This window comes from Thunnus albacares, chromosome 18, assembly GCF_914725855.1.
Source record: "Thunnus albacares chromosome 18, fThuAlb1.1, whole genome shotgun sequence".
NCBI lineage: Eukaryota > Metazoa > Chordata > Actinopteri > Scombriformes > Scombridae > Thunnus > Thunnus albacares.
In genome coordinates this window covers 7,387,967-7,413,185 of record NC_058123.1, presented here as the reverse complement: position 1 = coordinate 7,413,185, position 25,219 = coordinate 7,387,967, and the positions used below count along the sequence as shown (strand labels likewise).

Here is a 25,219-nt window from a genome sequence, read left to right as displayed (position 1 = left end):
AGTAGGAACGATTTGGTTGATTTTAACCACTTTAATGTCACTCAAGGTGATGATTTGATAACATTATGACTAAATATGAGAATAGGGATTTTCCTGCCAGCACACCACAGTAAAATCCAAGTACACTTTTGATCTTGAGATGTAGGAAAATCCAAAATAAATCAAGGGGAATTATTAATGAAGCATTACACATAGGCTTTTTTAGAAGAGCACTACCACAGCTTTGATGTGATGTCTTGGAGATTAAATGTTGTTGCTTGAAGTTATTCGCTGACATTTTGCCTGGTGGAACAATAGACTATCTCTAGTTCATCATGTCAGAATTGTTATCTATCAAGCACTGAAAAGACTACTGGATAAACAAATGCTCAAGCACACGAGGTTTACTTTCATTATCGGTTTGTTTTTCTGACTCTTTCAAGGATGAACGGTTTTCATGCAATTACTCTCAGCTTGTATTGCCTAATTGAAAGCTCTAAAACCTATCAAGGGTTATAAAATTTAATGGAAATACTTGTATTTATGGTACACATTATGCTGAGTTTGAAATGTAAACACGTGTGAGGACTTTGGCTTCACTAATTCAGATCTTGGATGTTAGTTTCAAACTGAAGGCTTTTGTTTGTCATTTGTGCACAGAACTCATGCCTTGAAGCTTGCTAGATGTCAGCTGTAAACTATAACTCTAAAGCAAGGGATTTGATTTAAAAAAAGTTTTTTTGTTTGTTTAAAAGGTTATTGAGTGTGAGATAGAATACTTTCAGAATATGCTGAACCATGAACAATAACAAATAATTTAGTTACAAAGAAAGACGCACTACCCAAAGCTTTGATGAGGGGTATTTCTAGCAAAATTATCAAATTATAAATTGTATACATGTCTATAAATGTCTTATTTTGTCTGAATAATAGTCCAAAACCCAAAGATCTTCAGTTTACTATCATGTATGACAAAGAAAAGTGAAAATATTATCACAAATTTACATGAAATGATTCGATGACAGTCTCTAGACTGACAGACCCTAACCCATTGTATTCACCTCTCCTGCCTGGTCTTGGTACCAGTGATATTGTGAGCCAGAAACAGTATTTGACCATGACATTGGTACACAGCTCAGGCTCCAGTCTGAACACATCCACAGAAATGTCTTTTAAAGGGATAATAAATCAAGAGGTGAAGTCCAACACCACACAATTCCTGCTAATAATACTGAAGTTGACCATGATGGGAAATACCACAGCCTGTAAATCCTGTTTGGTAAAAATGGATCTGCTGCCAAAAAATGCAGAAATGACCATATCTTGTGTTGGAGACCCATTTTTAACAAATGTTCACTGTCAGCACTAACCTCAGTCGTAGACGTCGAATTTATCAATTCCTGGGGGGTGCCGGATATCCCTTAACAACCCCACCCAGGTAGTGAGAATGAACACACAGCACAATCACCACTCATGATGATGCCACACTTTGAAAACTGCATTTAAACGTATATATTTATTATGTAGTTATTCAGTTCTTGCTGGAGATCTTTCTGAGTAAAAAAAATCCTGGCACAACAGATCAGCATAAGCCTAGACAAAACACTATGGGACACTATAAATAATATAAGAAATCATTAGTAAACCTTGCATTGCTTGCGATAATTAGCCTACATTTATATAAAAACTATAGACAGTACAGTCAGTACAGTACAGCCTTCTTCAGCCACCTGTGGAGGCGGGAAGTCAGTCGCAGTCCTGGATGTTTAGGTGCCACAGCGAAACACTGACTTGTACTATAAAACCTCTGTTTTTTAAAAAGTTTAGTTTTTAAGGAACTGAAAGCATTACACTAGCTGTAAAAACCTTGGTTTGAAAGTTATTGTGTACATGTTTGAGCCAATCAGGTCAGGCAGTGGTACACAAGGTGGTGCAAGTTGACGATATCAGTGTATCGTGTGAAAGAAGTGAGTCAAAACTGCTCACAATTCCTGAGCTCCTGAACACTCACGGAATCAGCGCCTGTGACCTCTGTAGGGCTGGATATCGGTACTCAGTACCTTTTAAGGTATCGGCAGAAATAACCCATTACCAATTCTCCAGTCAAATGATATCCTTTTTGTACCCAGATCTAGAAAAAAATGACTATTTGTATGGTTTTGCTTGCAGCCAGTTACCGCAAGCATTTTGATTTAATGCAACGTGTGATTGACCCACTACTGCAGCATCTACAATCCATACAGTCAGTGGTGATAATACTTCATTATACAGTTATTTAATAAATATTTCAATGATTTGAACACTTTCAAAATGTATTTGTGTAAAATCATTTGGATGGGGGGGATGCTTCCATTCACATGATGGGTTTCGAATTAAGTACTCCATTTGTATCGGTATCACTTTAAAGGTACTGGTATTGGTACTGGTATCGTAATTTTAAAAAAAACACCCAGCCCTAGACCTCTGTGACAATTGCATTTCCTGTGACTATATAAATAATAAATAAAAGCTACCCCGTGTTTTGCCGGTTGAATGCTTTTAACGTGAACTAGCAGCAGGAGGAAATGTTCAGTTTGCATCAGCAGTCACTTAACACGGCTCTGACGCAGCTATATCACGACAGAACAGTAAACGTTAAGGCTGATCTCAGTGACATAAAATTACAAACTGTAACGCTAGATTACATGATTTGTTGTACAAGTTTCCTATGAATCCCTTGTGCGTAGGTAGGCAATTTGAATCCCACACGGGAGTGGCGGATGCCTGACTACAATTAAAACATCTATATTGTGAGCTAATTACTGAATGTTAATATACTGAAATATATTCACAGTTCAAGGATTACAGCAGCAAGTATGGTAGTGGGCTGTAATGTTGTTAAGTAGACTTATCATCTCTGTATGTTGAATTAGTTTTACCTTTTGGGAACTTTTGATTACTTCTGTAAGTTTTTTGAGTTTCTGGTGTCATGTTTTTGCATAATCTTTTGAAAGAGACCTTTGTTTTGTAGTTGTTTTGCTGTAATAAGTGGATTCATTTGGTTTCCCAATGTCTGTTATATCAGAGCTGCTTTATTTATACAAGGACACCCAATTTTGTGACAAACACAAAACCAAACATCCTTGAGGGAGAGCATGAGTTTGGATGTGTCTCACTGCTCTGTTTCATTAAAACCATGTCACGCAGTGCACTTTGAATATGCAGTGCGGGATGCTTGCTGTCACTAATAGGCCGCTTTCTCTGCACAAGCTTTGCTTACTCAGAAAGGTGTCATAAGCGTCAAAAATCAAAAGCGTAAATGGGTAAGTCATCTCAAGACAATTTATTTCACTTTATGTAAATACTTTCCTGAGTCAGAAATTGGTGTTTTTTATTAGATTTTTCTATTATTATCATGTTTTTGCTCTCGAAATTGTCTTTGTATTATTACAGTAGACTTCACACTGTGATTTGATGTGCTGTGATTGGTGGATATGCCATCAGTGTAAGTCATTCCCTGCTGGTAATTAGTGTTGTGTGAGCTGCGGTCATGTCTCCTAAGGAAACTCTGTGCCCTTGGTCTTCTGTAGGCAGCAGGGGAAGCCAGACATTAAGCCCTAATTGATAGCAAAGGGAGAGTGGGGCTTAGCACTTTTACTGCTGACTGGAGAAGCCAATACACATCAACTCAATGTCCTAGACGGTATCAGACAAAGGATCTCACCCTTATCAGGTTCTTATTAGACAATGAAATGTCTAATGATCAAATCAGTAGGATTAGGAGTCACAAAACAAAACAGATCCAAAGCCTGGATATTTTATCCTTTTACAGCTAAAGGACACATCAGTAGGGAGGGATTTTGAATAATCAGAGCTGGAAAGCTTTGTATTTGTTTCACACTGCTGATATAAAAGAGCACAGGGAAATGTTGTGAGGGTGATAAAACAACCTGCTTCTCTTCAAGAAACTACTGTAATTAAACAAACTATACTGTTAACTCTAAAGGGGATACAGTGATCTGTACATGGTGTGCTTCTGTCTGTAATATCACTGTCACTGTGGCTGCTGTTGGTATTTGGTTTGCATGGCTGTCCATGTGGCACTGACACATCAACAGATGTTGCAACAGCAGCATGATTTGTGGAAGGCTGTATTTTACTTATAATTTATTCATTTCAGGCCTGCCACAGCAGCTTTCTAAGAAATATGTTCTTTGGAATGTTTAAATGAAATGCATCATTAAATTTTCCATGAAGGAGCTGGAAAACAAATTTCCAGGTGTTCTTGAGATCCAAACCACAGTGTACGAAGGGGATGTTTGGGGACAAAAAAGAAAACGTGCCCAGTTCTCTCTCTATAGCCACTTGAGTAGACTTATCCAATGGTCAGAGCACAATTTGAATGGTGTAGTTTTCTAAAATTGTCAGTCACAAACTGAATTTAACAAGAGGTAACATTACATGATATAACCAGTAGCATATTATACACATGCTGTGTTCTCACCTTTTACATTCACTGCTAAGACATGACCTTGTTAACCTTTAAAGTCACAAAAAAAGTAACAAACATACAGATATATTGCAACAATACTCTGTCTCAAGTCCTGGAGCCTAAGTACTATAAGTCTTCAAATGCTTTTTGAATGGGAGTCAGTTGGAGTCAGCATCTAGTGGCTGTCAGTGGCATTGCACTTTAAGGTCCTTCTGCTCTGTTCTGTGAGTAGTAGTTTCCAGGTTGAATTTTTCAAGGCTGACTATTGCTGATTGGTCAAACACAGACACAATCCCAAAAATTAGCAGTTTAATATCACACAAGACTAAGAAAACTTGCAAATATTCACATTTGAGAAGCTGAAATCAATTCATTTTTGGTATTTTTCTTAAGAAATGATTTGGACAATTAATAGATTATGAAATTTGTTGAAATAAATAGGTTTTTAGATAGAAGACTTTATATATTGTGTTAAACATTTTGAGTCAAAAGGTATTGAATGACTGCAAGGACTTTGCAATATTGCACATGTTTGCCAGCAGTATTATCCTTCAAGTAACAAGCCTGTGAGAACGTGTAATCCCTCAAGAAATCAATGAGGGCATTGTTGGTGCTTTTGCTGGGCTATTCCAGTACACACAGTAAACCCTGACCTCTGTGTAACTCTGCCTGCTACAGTTGGCCTGAGCAACAAATGTACAGTATTGTCTTTAATTAAAGAAATTAAAAGAAGGTAAACAAACCATGGCTACCCCCTAAACACTGAGGATTTGAATCAGTAGTGGAGAAGCCCCCCAGTGGAAGTACTTTGATTCTAGTCAGGGATCTTTGTTGCTCTGTCTCTGCATTTGTCAACTGTTATTTGACAGAGATACTGTCAGTATCAATAGAGAGTTTACAGTGTGATCTGCAATTCAGCTGACAGAGCTGTCAGGAGCCATGCAGGGGAGGCGCTCCGTGTTACACTAAGATGCACACTTTTTATTTTATTCACAGTGTGGACTGTACTGTAACTGGTCAGCAGGCATAAATAATTGTATTTCTCATAATTGTAGGTAAGGTGTATTAAAGAAACAACATCTGCAACATTGTAATATTGAGTATTTATCAAAATTTTAAAAAATAACAAAAGCAATTCCCTTGAAAAGTCAAATGTTTGCCCTCTGATTCGACTTTTATACCTTTCTATTCATGCCTGAGTATTAACCTGACTTTATAAAGTGTATGCAGTCCAATGCAAACTAAACAACCATTAAATAAACACATTGCTCAAGACAGGAGGGCCAAGTCCGCAGGTCAAGACTCAGCAGTTTACCTTCACCTGAAAGATAAGGGACACTCTTTCAAGGACAACGTACATATTTTGTCCTGATGGTTTGAAAGAGGAGTGGAGGAGGCTATCTAGGTCAAAGTAGAGAAACCGTCCCTCAACAGAGGAGGAGATCTATGACTCCACTTACCCCCCACCTACAGTGCTGTCCTTTCATCTCTTCCCAGGAGACTTAACAACCATTCACATTTGGCCTCATTTGACAACTCCAACGACTGTCATTTACACTTTGGCTCAGGTGACTCCAACGACTCTAATGACTGTCGTTACGACGGCCAGGAGCACTAACGAACCAAGTGGTATCAATTACCTTGATAACGACCCCGGAGAGGTTTAATACCTGGGATTCCCCACCAGTCAGTTAGAACTGAAGAAGCCCCAACATCTTCAAGTATCTGCAACCAAGTCCAGTTGCCCTCAATTCAACCCTGCTCAGATAACCATGACCTGGATGACTGAGAATCTTCACAGACTCTTAATTTACACTTGATTTAGACCAGGTGTAAAGTAAATGTTTGGGGTTTTTTTAAGAATAAACCTCCATGTTCAAATATATGATATTTTTTGGGGGGGCTTTTTATGACCTTATTGGAGAGTCACCAGTATATTGATGACAGGGAATGAATGGAAAGAGAGATGCAACAGAGGTCCCCAGTTGGACTCAAACCAGGAATATTGAGGTTCATGATCAGCAGCCACCAGGACACCTTGTAAAGTAAACATTTATTGATTGAACTGGACTTTGAATAGACTGCTTAAGGAAAGCAGTATTTTACAGAGAGTCTAGCATAAACTAATTGTCACAAGTGATCAGTGAAAAGAGTTGGCAAGGGGAGACACATTTTCCCAGTATTTTCAGCATTGTGCTTGGGGTCAATGTCCTCATTTGAAACACTGTCAGAGACTACGGCCTTGGTCTTGATGGTAAAATGCTCCTGTTCACTTGGTTCAGCCATTATGTGATTTTAAGTGAACGCTTTTAAATCCAGATGCTTTCTATGAAAGTTATTACCGGCTTCTCTGTGATGGGATGTAGCAGCTTACACCTGCTCTGTGATATCCTTCCATATGGTGGCTGTTTGTGAAGCTGTAAAACCGCTGTTACTGCAGCAGAATAATGGGCTTTTTGTGTTTTTTAAAAGAATAAAAATCTCCCTTAAAGCGTTTATGATCAATATCTTTTACCATAACAATGTATCAAATGACAGTGTGTAATGTCAGAGGTGTGGCTCGCAGTGATGAACCTACAGAGAATTGTCAGTGACTCTGCAGCTTCCCTCGGCTTTACTGAGCTTTATAACGAGTTTCAGCTTATTGTTTAGCTGCCCGGCTGCAACTTTACTGTTTTGGTTCACTCTCACCAATCTCATAGTGTCACTTTTGGCCACAGCAGGCAGCTGTTTTCAGAGAACAAGCTCTAAAAACTCAGCACCAAACGGCAAACAGACGTAGTTGGCAACTAGCTGGTGACCATAGTGGAGCATTTGGCAGCTAAAGAGCCAGATATTTCCCTCAGGGGTTGGTACAGAGCAAAACAGCTAAAACAGAGTGAATATTGGACTTAGATTTACCAGGTGGACAGAAACACGACTCCACATGAATGATAACGTTACTCCATGACTGATGTATGTAGAAATAAGCAACTGTTTGCTATCAAGTTCACTGTATCAACTTAAAAGATGATGTCAGTGTTGTGCTCAGAACTTGTTTCTGCTGAAAACAAGTGGCCAAAAAATCAGTTAATGCATGTTTAACATCCACTTTCTTAATTTTGTTCTTCTAATTTTGATGTGATTTTGTTTTTCTTTATTGACTGTGGTGTTTCTGAGGCTGTATCACTTTTTGCAAGACACATTTCCGCTTGTCATTCCTGAGAAATAAACATACATATGGGTATCATCACATCTACACTGACAGCTATCATGAATCTGGCAAATTTACCAGCTTTGCACAAATAACCATGTAACCTTTTCAATGCTACATATCTGTAACTGATTTTAAGTTGTGAATTTATTTGTGTACTTATAACTCTTCTCTTTTCATTTACAGAAGGAGCTGAGTCTTCCTAGAAGAGGCAGTTTGTAAGTACCCATATATGTGTTACATAGACATACAGTATACTGTTTAGAGAGGGGATGTTTTCCATCTGATTGCATCTCAAAGCTGGTTTACTCCTGGCATTAACATGCATCTTGGGTGATCCGATCTCAAGTGGACAGTTCTAAGTACATCTGTTCACATCTGGCATTAGAATGTGTCTCCAAACGAGTCTCGAGTGACCACTTGTGATCGGATCTCACTTTCCTGCTCTATATGCAGTGAACAATATACAATGAACACGTATATCATTTCTGTTTGCAAAGACCAAATATGTTGTTGTTTTTAACCAGCGGGGCGGCACGGGGGTCCGTGTGTGTGTAAACAAATATACAATGCAATGTGTGACCCTCACTAAAATCAAATGCCCGTCCTATTGATTTGCTCTAGCACTCGGTCTGAACAATTATATGTAACAAATATAGAGTTATATGCAGCGATCCCCCCACTGCTACGTCTCCCCATTGAGAGCGAGAGAGAGAGAGAACTTCATTGATTATTGAAATCTCCAGACACGCCGACAGGATCAGTCAGGACCTAATAGTAATTAAATGTGTGTTTTTAAAACTTCTTTCGGGGCTGCGCTCACTCTCAGACCTGCAAGGTACTGAAATTTGGCTCCGATTGATCCAACGTGAATCGGTACTCGGTAGTACAGATGTAATTAGGTCGGCACCATTAAAAGTATAAAGTTCAGTATCCAACCCCAGAGTGGACCCTTCAATTCAAACCCCTCATCTCCAAATCAGCTTGACAACTTATGAATTATTATTATTAAAGACTACCAGTTTTTCAATGAATCCCACAAATTGCCACATAAGTGATTTGGATGATATTTATTTTGAGTTAGGAGGCAGTTTTCCGATGGCCTTTAGTAAGCATACATACTGTAAGATATTCAGTTTACTATCATAAAGACTAAAGAAACCAGGAAATATTCACATTTAAGAGTCTGAAATCAGACAATTTTGGCATTCTGTGTCTTAAAAAATGAAAAAATGAATCAATTACCAATGTAGTTTGTCAGATTTCTGTTCATTAGGTTATTAAAGATTATACTTTGTGATTGCTATGACAGATGAGACGCAGCTTTTAAACCATGTGAAGGTATAACAGGCTTCCTGGACACTGGTTTTGGTTCAGTTTGACATATATTATCTGTGCAGAAAGATTTACCCATGACACTTTGCTGCTCTGGCTGCCACCTCACCAGAGGGGGCACCTTCTGTAATAGAGGTGAGCCATTACTAACAGCCTGCTGTGAGATCACCAACTGCACCAGTTTATATTTAGAGCACTAAATTCTCCAGTGACCTTGGTAACCATAAGACTGATTTGTCACTTTGAAAATGAGAAAAGTGAGCATCAAGTAACACATTAAGATATACATAAATGTATATATATATTAGGATATATTTACTTCTCTTTATTGTTAGTATCGCTGCATTCTGTAACTGCTGTGTCCCACTTGTGTGCTTCATTTTTAAACACTGTTAGACAGGATGATGGTGTAAATTGTTGATGTTGGAGCTGAGTAGGGAATAAGCAAACATCAGAGCATGTAAATGATAATGTTAGTGATAATGATGTGCAACCTGGAACTGACAGACTTTACATCTACTTATCCTCTAATCACAACAAGTAAACGTTACTGGAAAAAAAGAAACTTCAGAAACTGTAACTGTATTGACTCAGTATTTGTCAAATACACAGCAGAGTATTTATTGTGACAGGGAGCCATCTACTGAACATTTGATGTCATTAATATTCTGGCGTCAGCATGCAAGTTATTTTTCAAGCTTTTCTACCAACTCTTTACATCCCGAGGGGGATTTACAGTGTTACCGTAGCTCCTTTTCCACGGCTTAGGAGTGATAGATTGCACCTTTTTATGGTATGTCATGTGTGGAGTTGTTTTAAACACATGTTATTCTAGTTGAGGTATCACAGGAACCTATTTATAGGCTGACCTTAATAACTGGAAGTCTTTTGCCGGGTCCAATTAAATAACTGAAAATCAATCATTTGTTTATTTTGGCAAGACACTCATTGGATTTGTTTGACCGTTATGATAGATCATATTCCCCATTTCTCATCATCAGCACAGAAACACAACCTGTTGCAGTTTCAGCTGAAAGGGAACTGAAGGTGTTGTGCTGCCCGACCACATCAACGTCTTTTCCATGCAACCAGATACTGAAGAGGAACTGTTGACTGTAGATTCTGTTACATGGTTTTTTTTATGGTAATATGAACAGATGCTGTCGACCAGACTTCATGAACTGGATCCCTGCAGATGAAGTTGTTAGTGGTTAGCCATTTACTGAGAGTGTTCTAGTAGTAGTTTTACGGCTACAGTCGTCCCTGAGGTGTACATAGATGCAGTATTTTCTCTGGAGCATCAAATATTTACTAGGTCTGGCACTTTTTGTGAGCAGCATCTGCTGATACTAATTTGATCAGCCCATGCAAGAACAACTAGTCTTCACATCACTGTGAGGAAGGAAATCTGAATCCAGACTCTTCTGCTGTGTGCTCCCTCGAAGGTGGAAACAGTTACTTGACTCAGTTCAGTCAGCAGAATCCCTCTCCGCCTTCAGAAAAATCAGTTGAAGACCTACGTCTCCTGAGAGTACCTACTCATCTAACATGCTCTCTCTCTCAAAAAAAAAAAAAGAATCTAATTTCCTATGCACTTATGTGTTACTTCATGCACCTGCAGTCACCTCCTTCATCTGCTGTGACTTGGATAGCACCTCATTTTTACAGCACTTTGGACAAAATGCTAAACAAATAAGTGTAAATTAACATTTATTCATTTGACAGACGGTTTTGTCCAGTAAATACACAATGTTAAATGTAAACCTTAATTTGTTACAGTAATGCTGAATAGAAGGAAAGTAGAACTTGTGAGAGAATCTTTTTAATTTAGTTTTTAGTTTCACAAAATAGTTGGACGTCTTTCTAAAAACTGATGTTCATAATGTTTTATGCATTGAAATCAAACAGAATTCCAAACTGCTGGAGATACTGGGTGGCTGCTACAAATGAACAGAAAATGTCCATCAAACTCCAGATTACTTGTGCAGCATTATCTCAAGTATTCCTCAGAAAAGTGTTTCCATTTTCGGTCTGAAATCCCAATTAAATAACTAATCATCATCTCGTAAGTATGCACAAACATTATGGGAACGCTTTGTTCTAAGAAATGCCAACAAATGTATTTTGAGTGTTTTTGTGAGTGCCCTCAATTATACAGTGTATATGGTCACAAGAAGTTGCATGAAATTGTCACTATGGACAGATTTACACAAGCGCTGTGTCATTAATTTAAAGATGTAAATAAGTTGTATATAATACTAATTCAAATAAAAAGGACAAGTAAGAGAGTTGTGTATAATTGAATGGTTGTGCAGCTGTGCTTAGGATGCATGATGAATGGTTGTGAGATCATTGTAGTTAAGATGCCCAAAATATGTGATCTCATTGACAAATGGTGATATGCACGTGCTCCGTGTTTTTGCAAAAACGATGTAGGTAATGAGTGTCACTCCAACGTCTCATTACGTACAGTATCACTGCTTTCTGTAGAGCTGAACAACAGTCAGCATACTGTAGCAGAGACTGATGTTGGGTCTACTTCACCTGCATAGAAGTAGAGCTGAATTCAAGCGGAACAAACTGTGCTGTGAGTTTTTTCTCACCCCAGATACAGCAGCAGTCAGACATTATTATGAAAACCTCGGTGAGTCACGAACCTTTACAGAAAGCCACAGATTAACAGCACAAAGGAAATCACTCTGTGATGTTTTTCCAAAAAAATTATTCAGTTAAACTAAACTATCTCAGCTGAATCATTATTTTATATATATATATTTTATAATATTGTGACATATTGTAAATTCATTTCATACGATTTTCTTTTTGTAGTTTCCTATATTGTTCTGATACATTTTCTATGTAGGTAGAAAATGACAAAAACATGCATATCTCAAATATATATTAATGCTTCTATAACTGGTGGCCAACAGACTCTAAAGCATAAAAATGCCTGAAAGTGTCTACATATTGATTTGGAAGGTGTGAATTAAACAACTGTGCTATATACAACCAATGATTAGTTATGATTACTGATGGTCCAGGATTAATGCAATCTTTTATTTCACTTTTTTATTGTGATTGTTTTTGCACCTTTCCTTCATCTTTTCCTTCAAAGATTAACAGCTGGCATTGTTATATTAAATAATAAGTTTCATTTACATATGTATTCATGTAGTCACTGAAGGAATTATTCTTTTCCATCATGTCCTGGTTGAACAGACAGAAGAATGAGTCTGAATCTGTTTACTGAAAAGTTTAGACTAACAGTGTGAATTTATTCAGAAGTACACAAAACATATTGAGACAGTGTGACAGATTCAGAAAGACTTTGTCCATCATAAATCAATGGAAATTTGTCTCTGACGTAGTAAATGATACGGATAAAAACACAGCACGTGTACAGTAGAGTGCAAAGTCCGTCATCACTTGTTTATAGTGTTAATGATAGTTGGATCTGGTCGTTTTTGAAGGTGTTTCAGAGGGATATTATTTTGGCAACCAGATGTTAACACTTGATATATGAGTGTTTAAGGGGATGTGATGAGCTTGCTTGACTGCAGAAACAGATGTGATAGTTGGGACTGGGTGTGGTGGCTGTTCTTTTACTTGGATGGATGATGATCCAAGAAAGTTTTGTCTGTTTTGTCTACACATTTCTCCAGAGTGTAAAACCTATCTAGACTGTCGTTGTCTCTTTTTGGATCCTCTTAACTCCACTGTTATATTCCACGACACATTTTAGGGCGGAGAGCATTGCCTAGCATCCCGAAAATGTTTGGTCCTGTGACTCCAGGTGGCTCATTGTCTCTGGCTATTCTCGTTGTGAATTTAACAGTCGCATCTACGAAAAGGACAGACTGAAAATGACTCTGCACACTGACATGTTTGTGTTAGTTGACGAGGTATCGCCTCTGGTTAAGAGAGTTGAAGATCTGGGAGTCGACTGAACAGTTTCCAGATTCTACATTGATCAGTTTGCCTGCCGAGTAGCTAACGCTAGCAAGTAGCGGTCTACACATATCAGCAGCAGATCAATTAGTGAGCTGACTTTTCTGCTTTGTCTGTAATTATTACCTGATTATTAAACTAGATGTCCTCTACTTAGTTGACGTATCTGGTACTGACAGTCAGTAGCTGGGATAACCTGTATTTTATGCATAATGATGACAGCTGTGCAGGTGGTGCAGGTCTTTTATTATTCTTGCCCAACTGTCTTTAAAAATATGTTTTATTTCATTTTGCAGGCAAATAAAAATAGATTGTGAATCAACCCCAAGCTTGAAAGAAATCAGCTTATTGAACCCATAATGTAAGTTGGAAAATTAAACAATTTAAAAATGAAAAATATAAATAAATATTAGCATCAGAATTCCTGCTAATTACAGGACAGTACATCAGGCAATCTTATTGACTCCTAGTTTGTAGCCTTCTCTTGACCCGCTCTATGCCACACACAACGCTACATCTTCTTATGCTCCAATTCCTGCTCGCCTCAACTCTTGGGTTTGTGGTTAGTGCAGCGTTCGGCGTCCTCTGCAGTGGCTTTTTGCTCCTCAAACATGCTCATGGCAATAAAGAATTCATTGGTGTACCGGATGAGTGAGTGAGGCCACAGCTAAGTGATGTCTAGCTGCTCTCTATTCGTCTCCCATCGTCCCCATTTTGACAAAAGCACCATCATCCACTCACCTGTACGGCGAAACTTTAGTGGCAGTTAGCTGTTGCTGAAATGACTCATTACACTACACATTGTTAGGGCTGCAACATACAATTATTTTCATTGTTGGTTATTCTGACAATTATTGTCTTGATTCATTGTTTTGTCAATAAAATGTAAAAAAAAAAATTGTGAAAAATTCCGTTCACAATTTCTCAGAGCCTGCAGTGATGTCTTCAATTTGCTTGTTGCTTTAAAAATGTTAATAGTTAATAGAGTAATCACTGCAGCTCTACACATTTTAATAGTGTAATTTTTACAGTGTGTTGTTAAATTATCTGAATAAATTCCCTCTTTTGTCATCAGCAGTAGTTCATCCTCGGAAGAGTTCCTGTTAGTGAGTCATTGATCCATTTTGACTTATTGGGATCTTGATGGTTTAGCAATAGTGTGTCTGCAGCAATATGTGTAGATAAAATACATCATAGGTATAATTTAACTAATGACAGGCAGTAATCTCTGGGGTGTTTTAAATCCCTGCAGGAGCAGGGACACTCTGGTCCACTATCACACCCAACTCTCATATGCCTCTTTAATTTAAGCACAAATACTCAATTCATACTTTCATTAGATGTTTTACGTTTCTTTTCAGCTCTTCCTCTTTGTTTTTATTTGTGTGATTTACTGTGTAGAAAGGACTTTAAACCAGGTGTGCTTTCCGTCTTGCCGTTCATTGATTGATGTGGACTGGCAGGTAGTGGTGCATTATGTTTTTCTTTCGAGGATGACATCATCCCTGTGGCTGTGGTGACATTGCATCATATGGTGCGTGCCTTGTGTTAGCATCTGTCAAGGTGACTGCGTACAGAGGAGCAGATAAAATGTACATTGAATGTATTGCATTAATTTCTGCTACGTAGCAAGTCACCAGCTGGTGGAGATGGTGGGGTGGTGGTGGGGTGGTGGTGGTGGTGAAGGGGGGGGGGACACACAAATGTGCGTGCGTCTGTGAAGGAGCAGGGGGGCGTGTATTAGGGGAGGGGAGAGCGGGTATTGTCCTGCCTCCATGCCCTCCGCAGGCGACTGAGGATCTCATTTGACAGCTTCAAGGTGGAACGTGGAAAGACCAAAACAAGAACCGTTGCCCCCCTTTTTTACCCCCTCCCTTTTTGCGGGGGGAGAGAAAACCAATCCATCTCATCGCACTGTGGTGGCTGGGTTTGGCTCTTTGTCAGTGCAGGGGGGGCAGCAGGCAGGCAGGCAGTGTGAATGCATATCATGACCACAATAGAGCAAACGAGCACAGTTCAGCCATGAAAGCCCAGCGGGAGAGGCTGAGAATTCCAGGGCTGACGCTAGAGTGAGTATTTTCCTCCGTTATCCTAGCCGGCTGGGGAGGCAGCTCCTCTGCAGTAGCTTCATCTGTCTCTGTGTCATATTTGTTGCTGTCTTTCAGTGCTTGCTTTAAGCTCTGTGCAGCGTTAGCATTAGCAGCAGCAGCAGCAGCAGCAGCATCTGCAGCAGGAAGTCTGATGTCAAATCATTCATAGCTAGCCAACAGTGACTTCCTTGTGTTTGTTTGTGAGTGCGTGTGTGTGCGTATGTTCATGCATTCATGTTTTTTTGCACGTGTGTGTGATAGACAGACAGACAGACAGATAACATGTCATACTAAGGAGTGCCGCAACAGCACATGCTTTTTTTTTGCTGGTGTGACACACACACACACACACAGTGCACACGAAGGAAACACAGACACACACACACACACACACACACACATGCGCTCATAACACACCAATCATGAATCTTGTGGCAGCGTTTGTTGGATTTGATCAATAAGATGAAAAATGACTGAATGCTGTGTGTTTAATGGCAGGTTTCCTCTTTTATCACAGCCAGTTATTTTGACATTTTTTTTTATTCAGGTCAACAAGGCATTTGTTATGGTTCCCTCCAATTGAGGCTTTAAAATCTGCAACTGAGAGAGGCAAATTGGACAGATGAGTGACAACTGTATGTTAGATTTTCTTTAAAATCATTATTTCTGTGCAGATTTCAGGACAAAATGTATGTGTCGGTATTCCTTTACGAACCAGAGATCATTGTAATTAACCTGTGTTCTATTTTCATGGAAAATGAGTGATGTGCTGTGTTTTATCTACCAGCATTTTAAAATGACCTTTTCTTAAGTGAACTACCCACTGATCATAGTTTATATAATCACACAGTGAGGTCTGGGCACATTACATTGTACTTCTACTAGTGCTCATTAAAGGGTAAGGTCGGTGATATTCTATATGTTTTATTTAATGTCAAGAAATCTCATGAAAAGCTCATTTCTTCCCACTGAAGATGTAAATCTTTAGTCACTAATGTATACTTTGATTTGCTTTACAAAAAGGCCACTGTAGTTTTTTGCAAATATTACAAAATGTTAAGATTTGATGCGGTAGTGAGTATTTACATCAGTATAGCTGGGATTGATTGGTGACTACAGAGCCCATGTTCATCATAATGAAGGAACATGTCACGGTTTGGCTCATTGATGTGTTTTTAACAGTTTGGAGCTCAGTGGCACAGAAGAATACAATTTATCAGGCTCTGGCTAGTCAGTAAATACTTGTTAGTAGAATCACTTCGTTGTTGGTTTTGATCTTTGTTGTCAATAAGAAAAATAAAGAAAAATCACCCTGTAAACGGTGTATACTGTCCATATACAGTGGTTTACCATGTGGCTAATTTCCTGTGTTATTCTAAGGATTTGTATATGTCAGAATATTCTGGACTTCCACTGCAGTAAAACTTATTCACCTCTATATGACCTAATGCTCTGCAGTGCCACTGCTGAAAGTCTACATAGGCCTCAATCCTTGACACCACGTAGGTAAAGTGAAAGTCTCTCTGTGTGATTTGAATAACAGGAAACACACTGTTTCCATCGTTATCACAAGCATTCAGTAAGAAATGTGGATTAGGTTGTCTCTCTTCTATAACTCTGTAGCAAGTCTGCTTGTTTGTCTTCTTTGATTTTTTTTTTTTAGTCTGAATTGAAACAGGCTTTGGGGCTCAAATAATCCCCAATGTCAAACACACATTTTAAGAACTAGACAAATGCCTTGGGAACCTGCTCTTCAAACACGATTTTGGATCATCTGACAGGGATGATTTACGCTGCTACATAAGTGGTTCTCAACCTGGGGTATGGGGACCCCCTAGGAGTTCTTCAAGGGGGTTCCAGGGGGTCCCCAGAAAAATGGGGAATCACTGTTATTTCATAGATAATGACTATTCTGTTGATAGGTTTCACACTTTTCACTGTTAAGATGCCACTCCACAGTGGCAGATGGGGATCCTTGAGACTATCAAATACGGATCCACAGCCTGATGTGTATCAATTTGGGGTTCCTTGACACCAAAAAGGTTGAGAACCACTGCTCTACATGATGCTGCTGTCTTGATCTGTGAATGTGTCAGAGCTGTAGGGGGGGGGGGGGGGGGGTAGGGAGGGGTCTCTGTCCTGTCTGTGTGTGTGTGTGTGAGATAAAAGACAACTATTCACTACACTCCATTTAACTTACAGCCTCACTCCCCGAAGCTTGAGCCCCACTCCCACTAGCCCTTGCAGTCCGTGCAGCCCTCTGCACGCATTTCATTTTTGGAGGTAAGCGAAAGCTCTTGAACCATGGCTATTTGGTTGGTTTTTGAAAGGCCTATTAGTGCATGTTTGAGTCATTCTTGTGTTCATGTGCCACAAGGCTAGAGCCGGGTATTCAGTTCGCCCTCCTAAAATCATCCGCCATTGAAATGACATTGTAAGAAGAGTGCTTATATAATGTTGATGGGTTCACCCCTTCCCCCATCTTGCCCCTCTCTGTTCTGAGGTTGGGTTTATGCTCCTCTTTCATGTGCTAAGTAGGATTTGTGGCATTCGCAATACATCAAAGTAAAGAATGGTCTCAGTGTCTGCGTTTACATGGATTTGAGCAGCCCGGTTATGAGGCTTATCCCCGTTTTGATCATATTGGGGATATGACATGGAGCACAGAGAAATCTGGTTATTCATATCCTCATATACATGATAAATACTAGTATCCTAGTTACTGATTACTGCATGATCTTTGCACCCAGCACTCCTTATTTGAAAGGTCCTGGCTCCAAACTGAAAAGATTTCACGACCATAAACAGCAACTCTGGGCTTCAAACGGCTCCAATGTACATGAGTGGGTGACGTCACACCTCGCTACATCTATCTTTACATGCAGTCTATGGTCTGATGCCGTCTTGTGGTTCTACATTGGTTGATTGATCAGTTTATTCCCGGTTTGCCACCCAGGCTCTCGAGGTCCAATGTGTCCAGACAAAATGGAAAAAGCTTGCCTTGTTATCCAGTGACATGGCAGATCAGTGTCATGTCAGCTTCGTCTCTATCCTTGATAGATGTTGATTATACACAGATACAGTCTACTATATGAGATCAAAGGAAGTACCTGTAGTTTTATTTAAAGGTGAATTTTATGCCCTAAAGGATTGGTTGACTGTTTGTTTAATGCAGCCCCTCTGCAGCAGCTTCAACTGCTGTGTGTCCAAAATGCTTAAACCTTATAGAACAAACATGACATTTAAAAAAATGGAGAGTTCACAGCACAAGAACTTATGTCTGTATGTTCTACTGATGAAAGGAACAACCGTGTTTTCTGTCGGGTTTAGTTTGCTTTATTTGGGCAGCGTCTGAGGCAAATGTTGAGAAATAGTTGGAATGAAACTTTGAAATGTTTTTCTTCATTCAAAAGACTCGATTTTGAGAATTTTTCTGTATCAATGAATACCACAAAACACCCACCCAAGTCACCTCTGACCACCTCCTTGTTCTTCTCTGCATTCATAGAGAATCAAGTGGAGCAGGCATTTAAGTGAGTCAGCTCCATACAACAATGTGAAGATGTTTTTTTACTGGGTGTTTTTATTTATTTATTTATTTATTTATTTATTGGTGAATTGAGTTTTTTATTCCATCGTGTACTTGATGGGTTTAGTGTTGCAGTGCTTTGGATCAAGAGGCAAATTGTTTTTGTTGATCAATATGTTCAAATAATGATGCGGTAACCTAAAGCACTTTGCACCAATCTCATCTAAATAATACAGGAATCAGGGTTGTTAGTGACTGATTGATGATCGATTTAAGAATTTGCTTGTGTTGCAAAGTTGGTACATCAATTATCTTATCTCATATGCAGAGCCAAACCAACAATTTGATCAAGTGTTTGTGTATCCAAAGCTTGATACGGTTCCAGTAGTTTGTTTGGAAACGGCCACAAACATGTCGCCCACTGCAACGGTGTGGCTTATTGACGTGTTTTTAATAGTTATTGGACAACAAATCAAGTAGGTGAATTCATTGTTGGTTTTGCTCTAAACATGAGATTTGTCGACACCCAGAAAAATATAGAAAATCGCCATCCGTATCCTTTAAAATCTCTCCCCTCTGTTCGTCCTCCTTCGCCCTCTCGCTCTCTTAATTTTACCCTCGGACCGGCTCATACTGGATAAGACTTCTTGCCTTCTTGATGTTCAGCAACTAATCAATAGAACAAATAACAACGTTTGACCGTGACACCATTGCTCAACAAACGCTGACCATGACTAGCATCAAAAATGGGGTTTGAGTCTATGAATATTTGAAGGATTATAAATTTAATGAGGTTTTTGTGGAGAAACTAGTTCAGGATTTAACTGGTCAGCTGCTCATATAGCAAGAAAATATCCAGACAAAGTGTAAAAGTGTTTATTTTCAGCGTCTGTATTTCATATAAGCCATCAGAGTAGACAGTGATTTCACAAAATATGCTGACATTTACCAAAACTTATGAATTATAACAAACCGGTGCTTGTGCTAATTGCTTTGCTGCAAAAAAGTTCATCTAATTATACGATAATGCTCACAGTTCACCAGATATTTCACAGTAATTTTCATATTGTCATATCTCACTGAACCAAAACTAATGTCATTGTTAAAATATCGGTCTTTGTGTATTTTCTAGAGCTACCAGAAACAAATCATAAGTCAGTAAGAGGACAGTAACCCAAATTTTCCGAGTGTGATGTCAGCGCTGCCGGTGACCTCCCTATTCATGCTGCTCTATGCAAGTTTGACTTTGAACCGTCTGAACTGTCGTTTTATGTGGAACACAGAAGCAGAACAGAGCCATAATTAGAGTGAAGGCTGTCACACCGGCCTGTAGGGAGACGGACTGAGCCACTCTGAGGGAATGCACACACACACACACACACACACACACACACACACACACACACACACACACACACACACACACAAAAATGGCTTCTGATAACACTTTATTACAAAAAAAAAAAAAAGGCACACGTAAGTAGAACTAGCGGTTATGTGTCAGTCATGGTAGTGTTCCTCCCTTTGTTGATTTGGCTCTCCGACTCTCTTCCTGAGCTTTTGAATCCCTTCCAGGCAGAGCACTTGGCAAGTGATTAGACTCATCTGCAGCATCCTGATGGTCCTCAGGTCTGACTGTGCACTTCCTTAGTGAAGCTTTCAGCCTGTCTTTGAAACACTTCTTTTGCTCTCGTGTTCACTGTGAGCGGGAATAACCGGCCAAACAGAGTCCTGACAAGACAGCCGATGTTTGGACTTCGTCCTAATGATCTCATAAGACAAATGGGTAGGTCATGTGGTCTGTTTGTCTTTATTCCCGTCATAAAAAAAGAAACATGTCATAAAGAGATATCTTCTTTATTTTGGTTTAATACATTATAACTTAAAATAATACACATATTTCAAGAAATTGGCCCAAAACATAAGAATATAAACAGCAAAAGATGATATTAGTTCAGTATTATCTGTGTTTTCATTACTGATTAATCTGAAAGCAGTTGTTTGATTGTTTGATTGACTAACTGATTATTATTATTTGGTCCATAAAATATTAGAAGATAGTGAAAATTGTTTATTCATTGTTTTAAATCCCAAGTTGACATATTCATGAAGCTTGTTTTGTCTAACTCTCATTGAAGACAAGCAGCACCAGCAAATATTTACAATCGAGCAGCTGGAACCAGTGAAGTTTTGGAATTTTTGATTATAAAAAATGACTTAAACATTATTTGGTTATTGACATTGTTGATTCAACAGATGTCAAATCTGTTGGAGTTGTGGCAGGAAAAAAAAAGAGAGATGTTTATATGCATGACTGATTCTGTTTCTGTTACGACTTGAAGCGGTAAGACAAGTCCAATGTTTTGAACCTGGATTGCGAAAGTAGCATATATACATTACTTCATCACTCATGTGATTACAGCAACTCTGCACACACACACTAACAGAGGGGCTCTTATCACAGCTATTGTTGCAGCTCGGCCAAGTGTCTGTTTGCAGGGCTGAACCTTGCATTCTCTCACGGGGGAGATAATCATTGGATATAAGTAATCAATGCTTTGGTCCTAAGGTTGCAATGAAATGCATTGGTTCGTGTAGGTGGAATATTGTTTTGTCTGACAGCTACTTCTGAGAATTTGTCTGCATATTTCGCTCCTCACAAGCTGGTATCATGAGCTGACCCTGAACTCTCACATAGACGCAGGACTCGAAAGTCAAATTCATCACAGAACTGACAAAACACCAGATTTTATGTGTGCGTGTGCATGCTTGAGTACAGCTTTCCTAGCCAGTTTTCCTTGTCTGACATGTTTATGAAAGGTCTGTCCTATTATAATTAAAGGGAAATGCATTTTTGAATTAATATTTTGATAAATTTGATTACTCCAAACTGAAGATCTGCTTGTTTTCAGTAGTCACTGGCAGTTTGGCGGCTTATCTGCCTCGAGAGCCGGCCAGATAACATGAGTCAAGGATCAAAGGTGATGAAGTTAAGGTGAGGCTCCCATCAAATGAATGAGGAAGGACTATGTCTATGCAGGGCACAGTAGAGGGAAGAATTTATGCAGTAGCAGACGAAATCCACGCAAAAGCGCAGCATTTCCATTTCAAATAGGTCCTGCCTAATACACTGACCCACCGGACATTTGGAGGGGTGCCAGTTTGTGAAAGCTGCGAGTGCACAGCAGCATCTGCTGATGATGCAGCACCCCTCTGTCTCACAACCCCCCCCTTCACAGGATGTGAAGTGGTAGATGCCTGTTACATGATATGAAGCATGTTGAGCGAAGGGAGCAGGGTGAGTGTTTGGGATACAGAACACAGTCGCAGTGAGATGAGAAAACAAAAAGTCAGCTGGTATTAGGTTTCATATCCCTGCCACAGTGGAGGCTGTCAACGCCTGACCTGGATCACACACTGTGTGTGCCTTTCAGGATCCTCCCTGGATTACTTTTTATTTGAGGACAGAGGAGGACAACGTGTCCTCTCTGCTAGTGTGTTTATGCCGCAGCTGGCTGCAGATGTGCCTGTGCAAAGGAAGTTTGGACCTAAGAAGAGCTGTTGTAGGAATACTTGTCAGGACTTCTCTGGAGGTCGCATCCTCCTGAACCTCGAAAGCCATCGCTTCTCCTCATCAGGTCATCAAAAGCCCCCTTTACATCTCCCTCTTTGGCATGACTTGGACACAATGTCTGACTCTAGTCTGTGGACAGTGCTGTCCAACTTTAACATGCCACATTTCTTCAGTGGAGCCCGCCTGCGCAGGTCCAAAAGGTAATAGTTAAAACAGTTTGCTGTATTTTCTTTCCTGCATTGTGATGCTCTACAGACAGGCTCCTGTGAAGCACTCGGATACAGAAATGAGTCAGTCCAGAGTAAAACGCTCCTTTTCCTACCAAACAGGTAATTTGACATGGACATGCTCTCTGGAGCGTTGAGTGGCAGCTGGGATGTTTTGTATTTACAGTAGGTCAGCTCAAGTGCTTTATGAGGCCAACATGAATAAGAAGCTGGGTGTTCCCTGCTTGCCTATTGTGTATTGTTTGCTTTGTTAGTCATATTGTAATTGAGTGTTTGTCGTCGCGGCAGTCTCATGTTCCTTACACAGGATGTGCACTTTCCTACATGTCATCCCCATTAATTACCAGTTTGAAAGTGGAAGTGCTGATTGTTGTTTTTATTTCTGTCAGATTGTTGTCATTTCCGTTTCTGTAACTGATACTTCGGTTCAACGAGGTTGTTTCTCTTGTAAAATGAAAACGTTTTATATAATTCTTTCTATTTCATTTGAGTTTATAGCAACATTCCTAACATATCCGAATTACTAATCTGTCTTTGGTGTATTTTGAGTGTGTAGAAACTGGTTTATAGCTAAGCCACTTTATCCCAGTCCTTTGTATATGGTGGGGCTACAGTATTGGTGAAGCCCATATAACTGATATTTATTTTTAATCCCTGTCCTGACCTATTTTATAGTGCAGAACAGCTTAACATGAAATACTGGCTGGTTTTGGACATCTTGCCTCAGTACATAGATATTTTCTTTCATTTTGAAAACCACTGTCAGATTTTGCAGGATATTACAAATGAAAAGTCTCAGAGATGACTGCCATGTTTTTTTTTCTGCTGGGTGTTAAAATAAAATGCTGAATGATTGTAAGGATGATGTAATGATTTATTTAATACATACAGCTATTGAGAATAGATTGAAAGTTTCATTACAGACGACTATTGATTCCTTAAACGACAAAGAAAACAGTTGGAACGGCTGTCACCCTTCAAAACACTATCAATGCAGAACATGTCATTATAATGTCCTTTCTCCCACGTGTGCGTTATGTTATGATCAGAATATTTTGATATAAGTTTACTATATTTGGCTGTTAATCTATAAATGACACTGTCAATAATAAGGCAGCTGACACAGTTGTATCCTAGTAGTCAAAATAGAAATGATTTGTGAAAATTTACGCAACTTCGCCGCAACTATTGATCATATTACCATAAAATACCAAGTAAAATATGTAATAATAATAATAAGCTCCCATCTAACTTAAAAAAAATCAGAGACTTGTCAAAGCTGAGTCTGTTTAAAGCTATGTAGTACCGTACTGTACATCTTCAGATGGAGAAAATGACAGAGGCTTAAAGGAAACAGCCGTCTTCAGCAACTACAAAAGCAAGCCGCAGTGTTTTTTAGCCAAGCGGTCTGCTTTTTTAAACACTATTAATAGAGCAGTGTGTGTCATATGTGTGACTTTGAATTTGGGGTTTGTCAGAGACGAGCGGCAATTTATGTGGCATTGCACTTTGTCAGCTCACCTGACAGCTCTGACAGGGAAGCAAAACTGGCAGAAGTAAAAAAGATTAATCGTGGCTTTTTGTTGACATGGGTCAGAGTCAGACTTTGTTGTTTTTTTGTTTTTTTTTTTTGATTTATCTGGAGTGCTGTAAATCAAAAGGGTTTCATCTATTTTTGCCTTTTCCTTTCGTTTACCCGATAATAAGAACTAAAATCTAAGAAACTGTCTTTGACAGATTGAGATTACTTGTAATAATTACGAGTTACGGTATAGTTATGTAGATTAATGTAAAATATAAGGTTAAGTTTTATTTTAATCATTTAGCTCTGATGTGTTAAGTATCTCTAACTTTGATAAACACCTTTTTTTATAGTATTTTAGTTAAAAGAGATGTATTTATGCTTGTGTAGATTTCATGTGTATAACAACAATGGTTTGATGAGATTGAGGGTTTTGCATATAACCTCATGGATCCGTTCCAGGAATCTCACACATCTGCAGTACAGCATACAACACTGGCCTACTTTCTTCCTATCATCTTCGCCTAGAGCTTCTTTATCCCCCTGTAAAGCTTCACTACACCAACATGATTTCCGCCCCCCCCCCCCCCGCGCCCCCTTTGCACTCAGCCTTTTCCGACCACAGAGGTGCCTCCACTAAAGCTTTAGCATCGGATGTGACGAAGTTGGCCTGTTTGGCATAATTACTTACGACTTTTTTTTTTTTTTTTAATGTAAAATAATCCCGCAGCAGTCATTTTAATGTCTCTTTGAGTGGCACTCAGCTCTCTAATAGGGGATACACTGGTGCAAACACTGGTGATGGGTAGTCAGAGGGTGAAGCAACAAGAGGTTTGATTGGGCAGCAGTGTGGCATTCTCTTGGCCTAATCCACAGTGAGAGGGTATAAATAGATCTCGTTAAATCTGATCCTCTTTGACTGAGCACCTGTGTACCACATATTATTCACTCCCTCGCCATTGTGATAAATGATTCATGGCATGTGTCCACACTCCTGATTGCAGGGGTTAGCCCTAGAAACCACTTGAGTAAGCAAGGATTGAATGGGTTTTCAGTCAAAACAGGGATTCCCTTTTGATTTAGGGAGATTAATTTGGTTTTTTGTCGTGACAATGGGGCAGCAACACGACTACAGGGGGACTACAAGCAGCTTGGGATACTTCACTGGTACGTTGTCGTAGGTGTCGTAGGCAGGTATATGCCATGTGCTTAAACAGGTGACAGTGAGGGTTGACTTTATATTTTTTGATATAAAGGCCAAACACATGGCTCAAACTAAGAGAAACCAACTAAATTTCTCAACAGGACATATGCTGTCCAGTGTGGCAAGACTGTATTTTTTTTGCTGCAG

At 39.3% G+C, this 25,219-nt stretch overlaps 1 protein-coding gene across 4 annotated transcripts in view; it reads left to right on the top strand.

Moving 5' to 3' along the window:
• mast4 (microtubule associated serine/threonine kinase family member 4) overlaps window positions 1–25,219 on the top strand; it is a 104,561-nt gene that overhangs the window by 44,656 nt on the left and 34,686 nt on the right. For 2 of the 4 annotated variants that reach the window (XM_044332898.1, XM_044332897.1), the window contains exon 4: window positions 7,830–7,861. In XM_044332898.1, coding sequence (XP_044188833.1) covers window positions 7,830–7,861 — 32 coding nt within the window. Of the gene's footprint in view, window positions 1–7,829; window positions 7,862–14,736; window positions 14,996–17,218; window positions 17,300–21,922; window positions 22,320–25,219 lie in introns of those variants that run through there. The other 2 variants (XM_044332900.1, XM_044332899.1) reach the window with 2 other exon arrangements.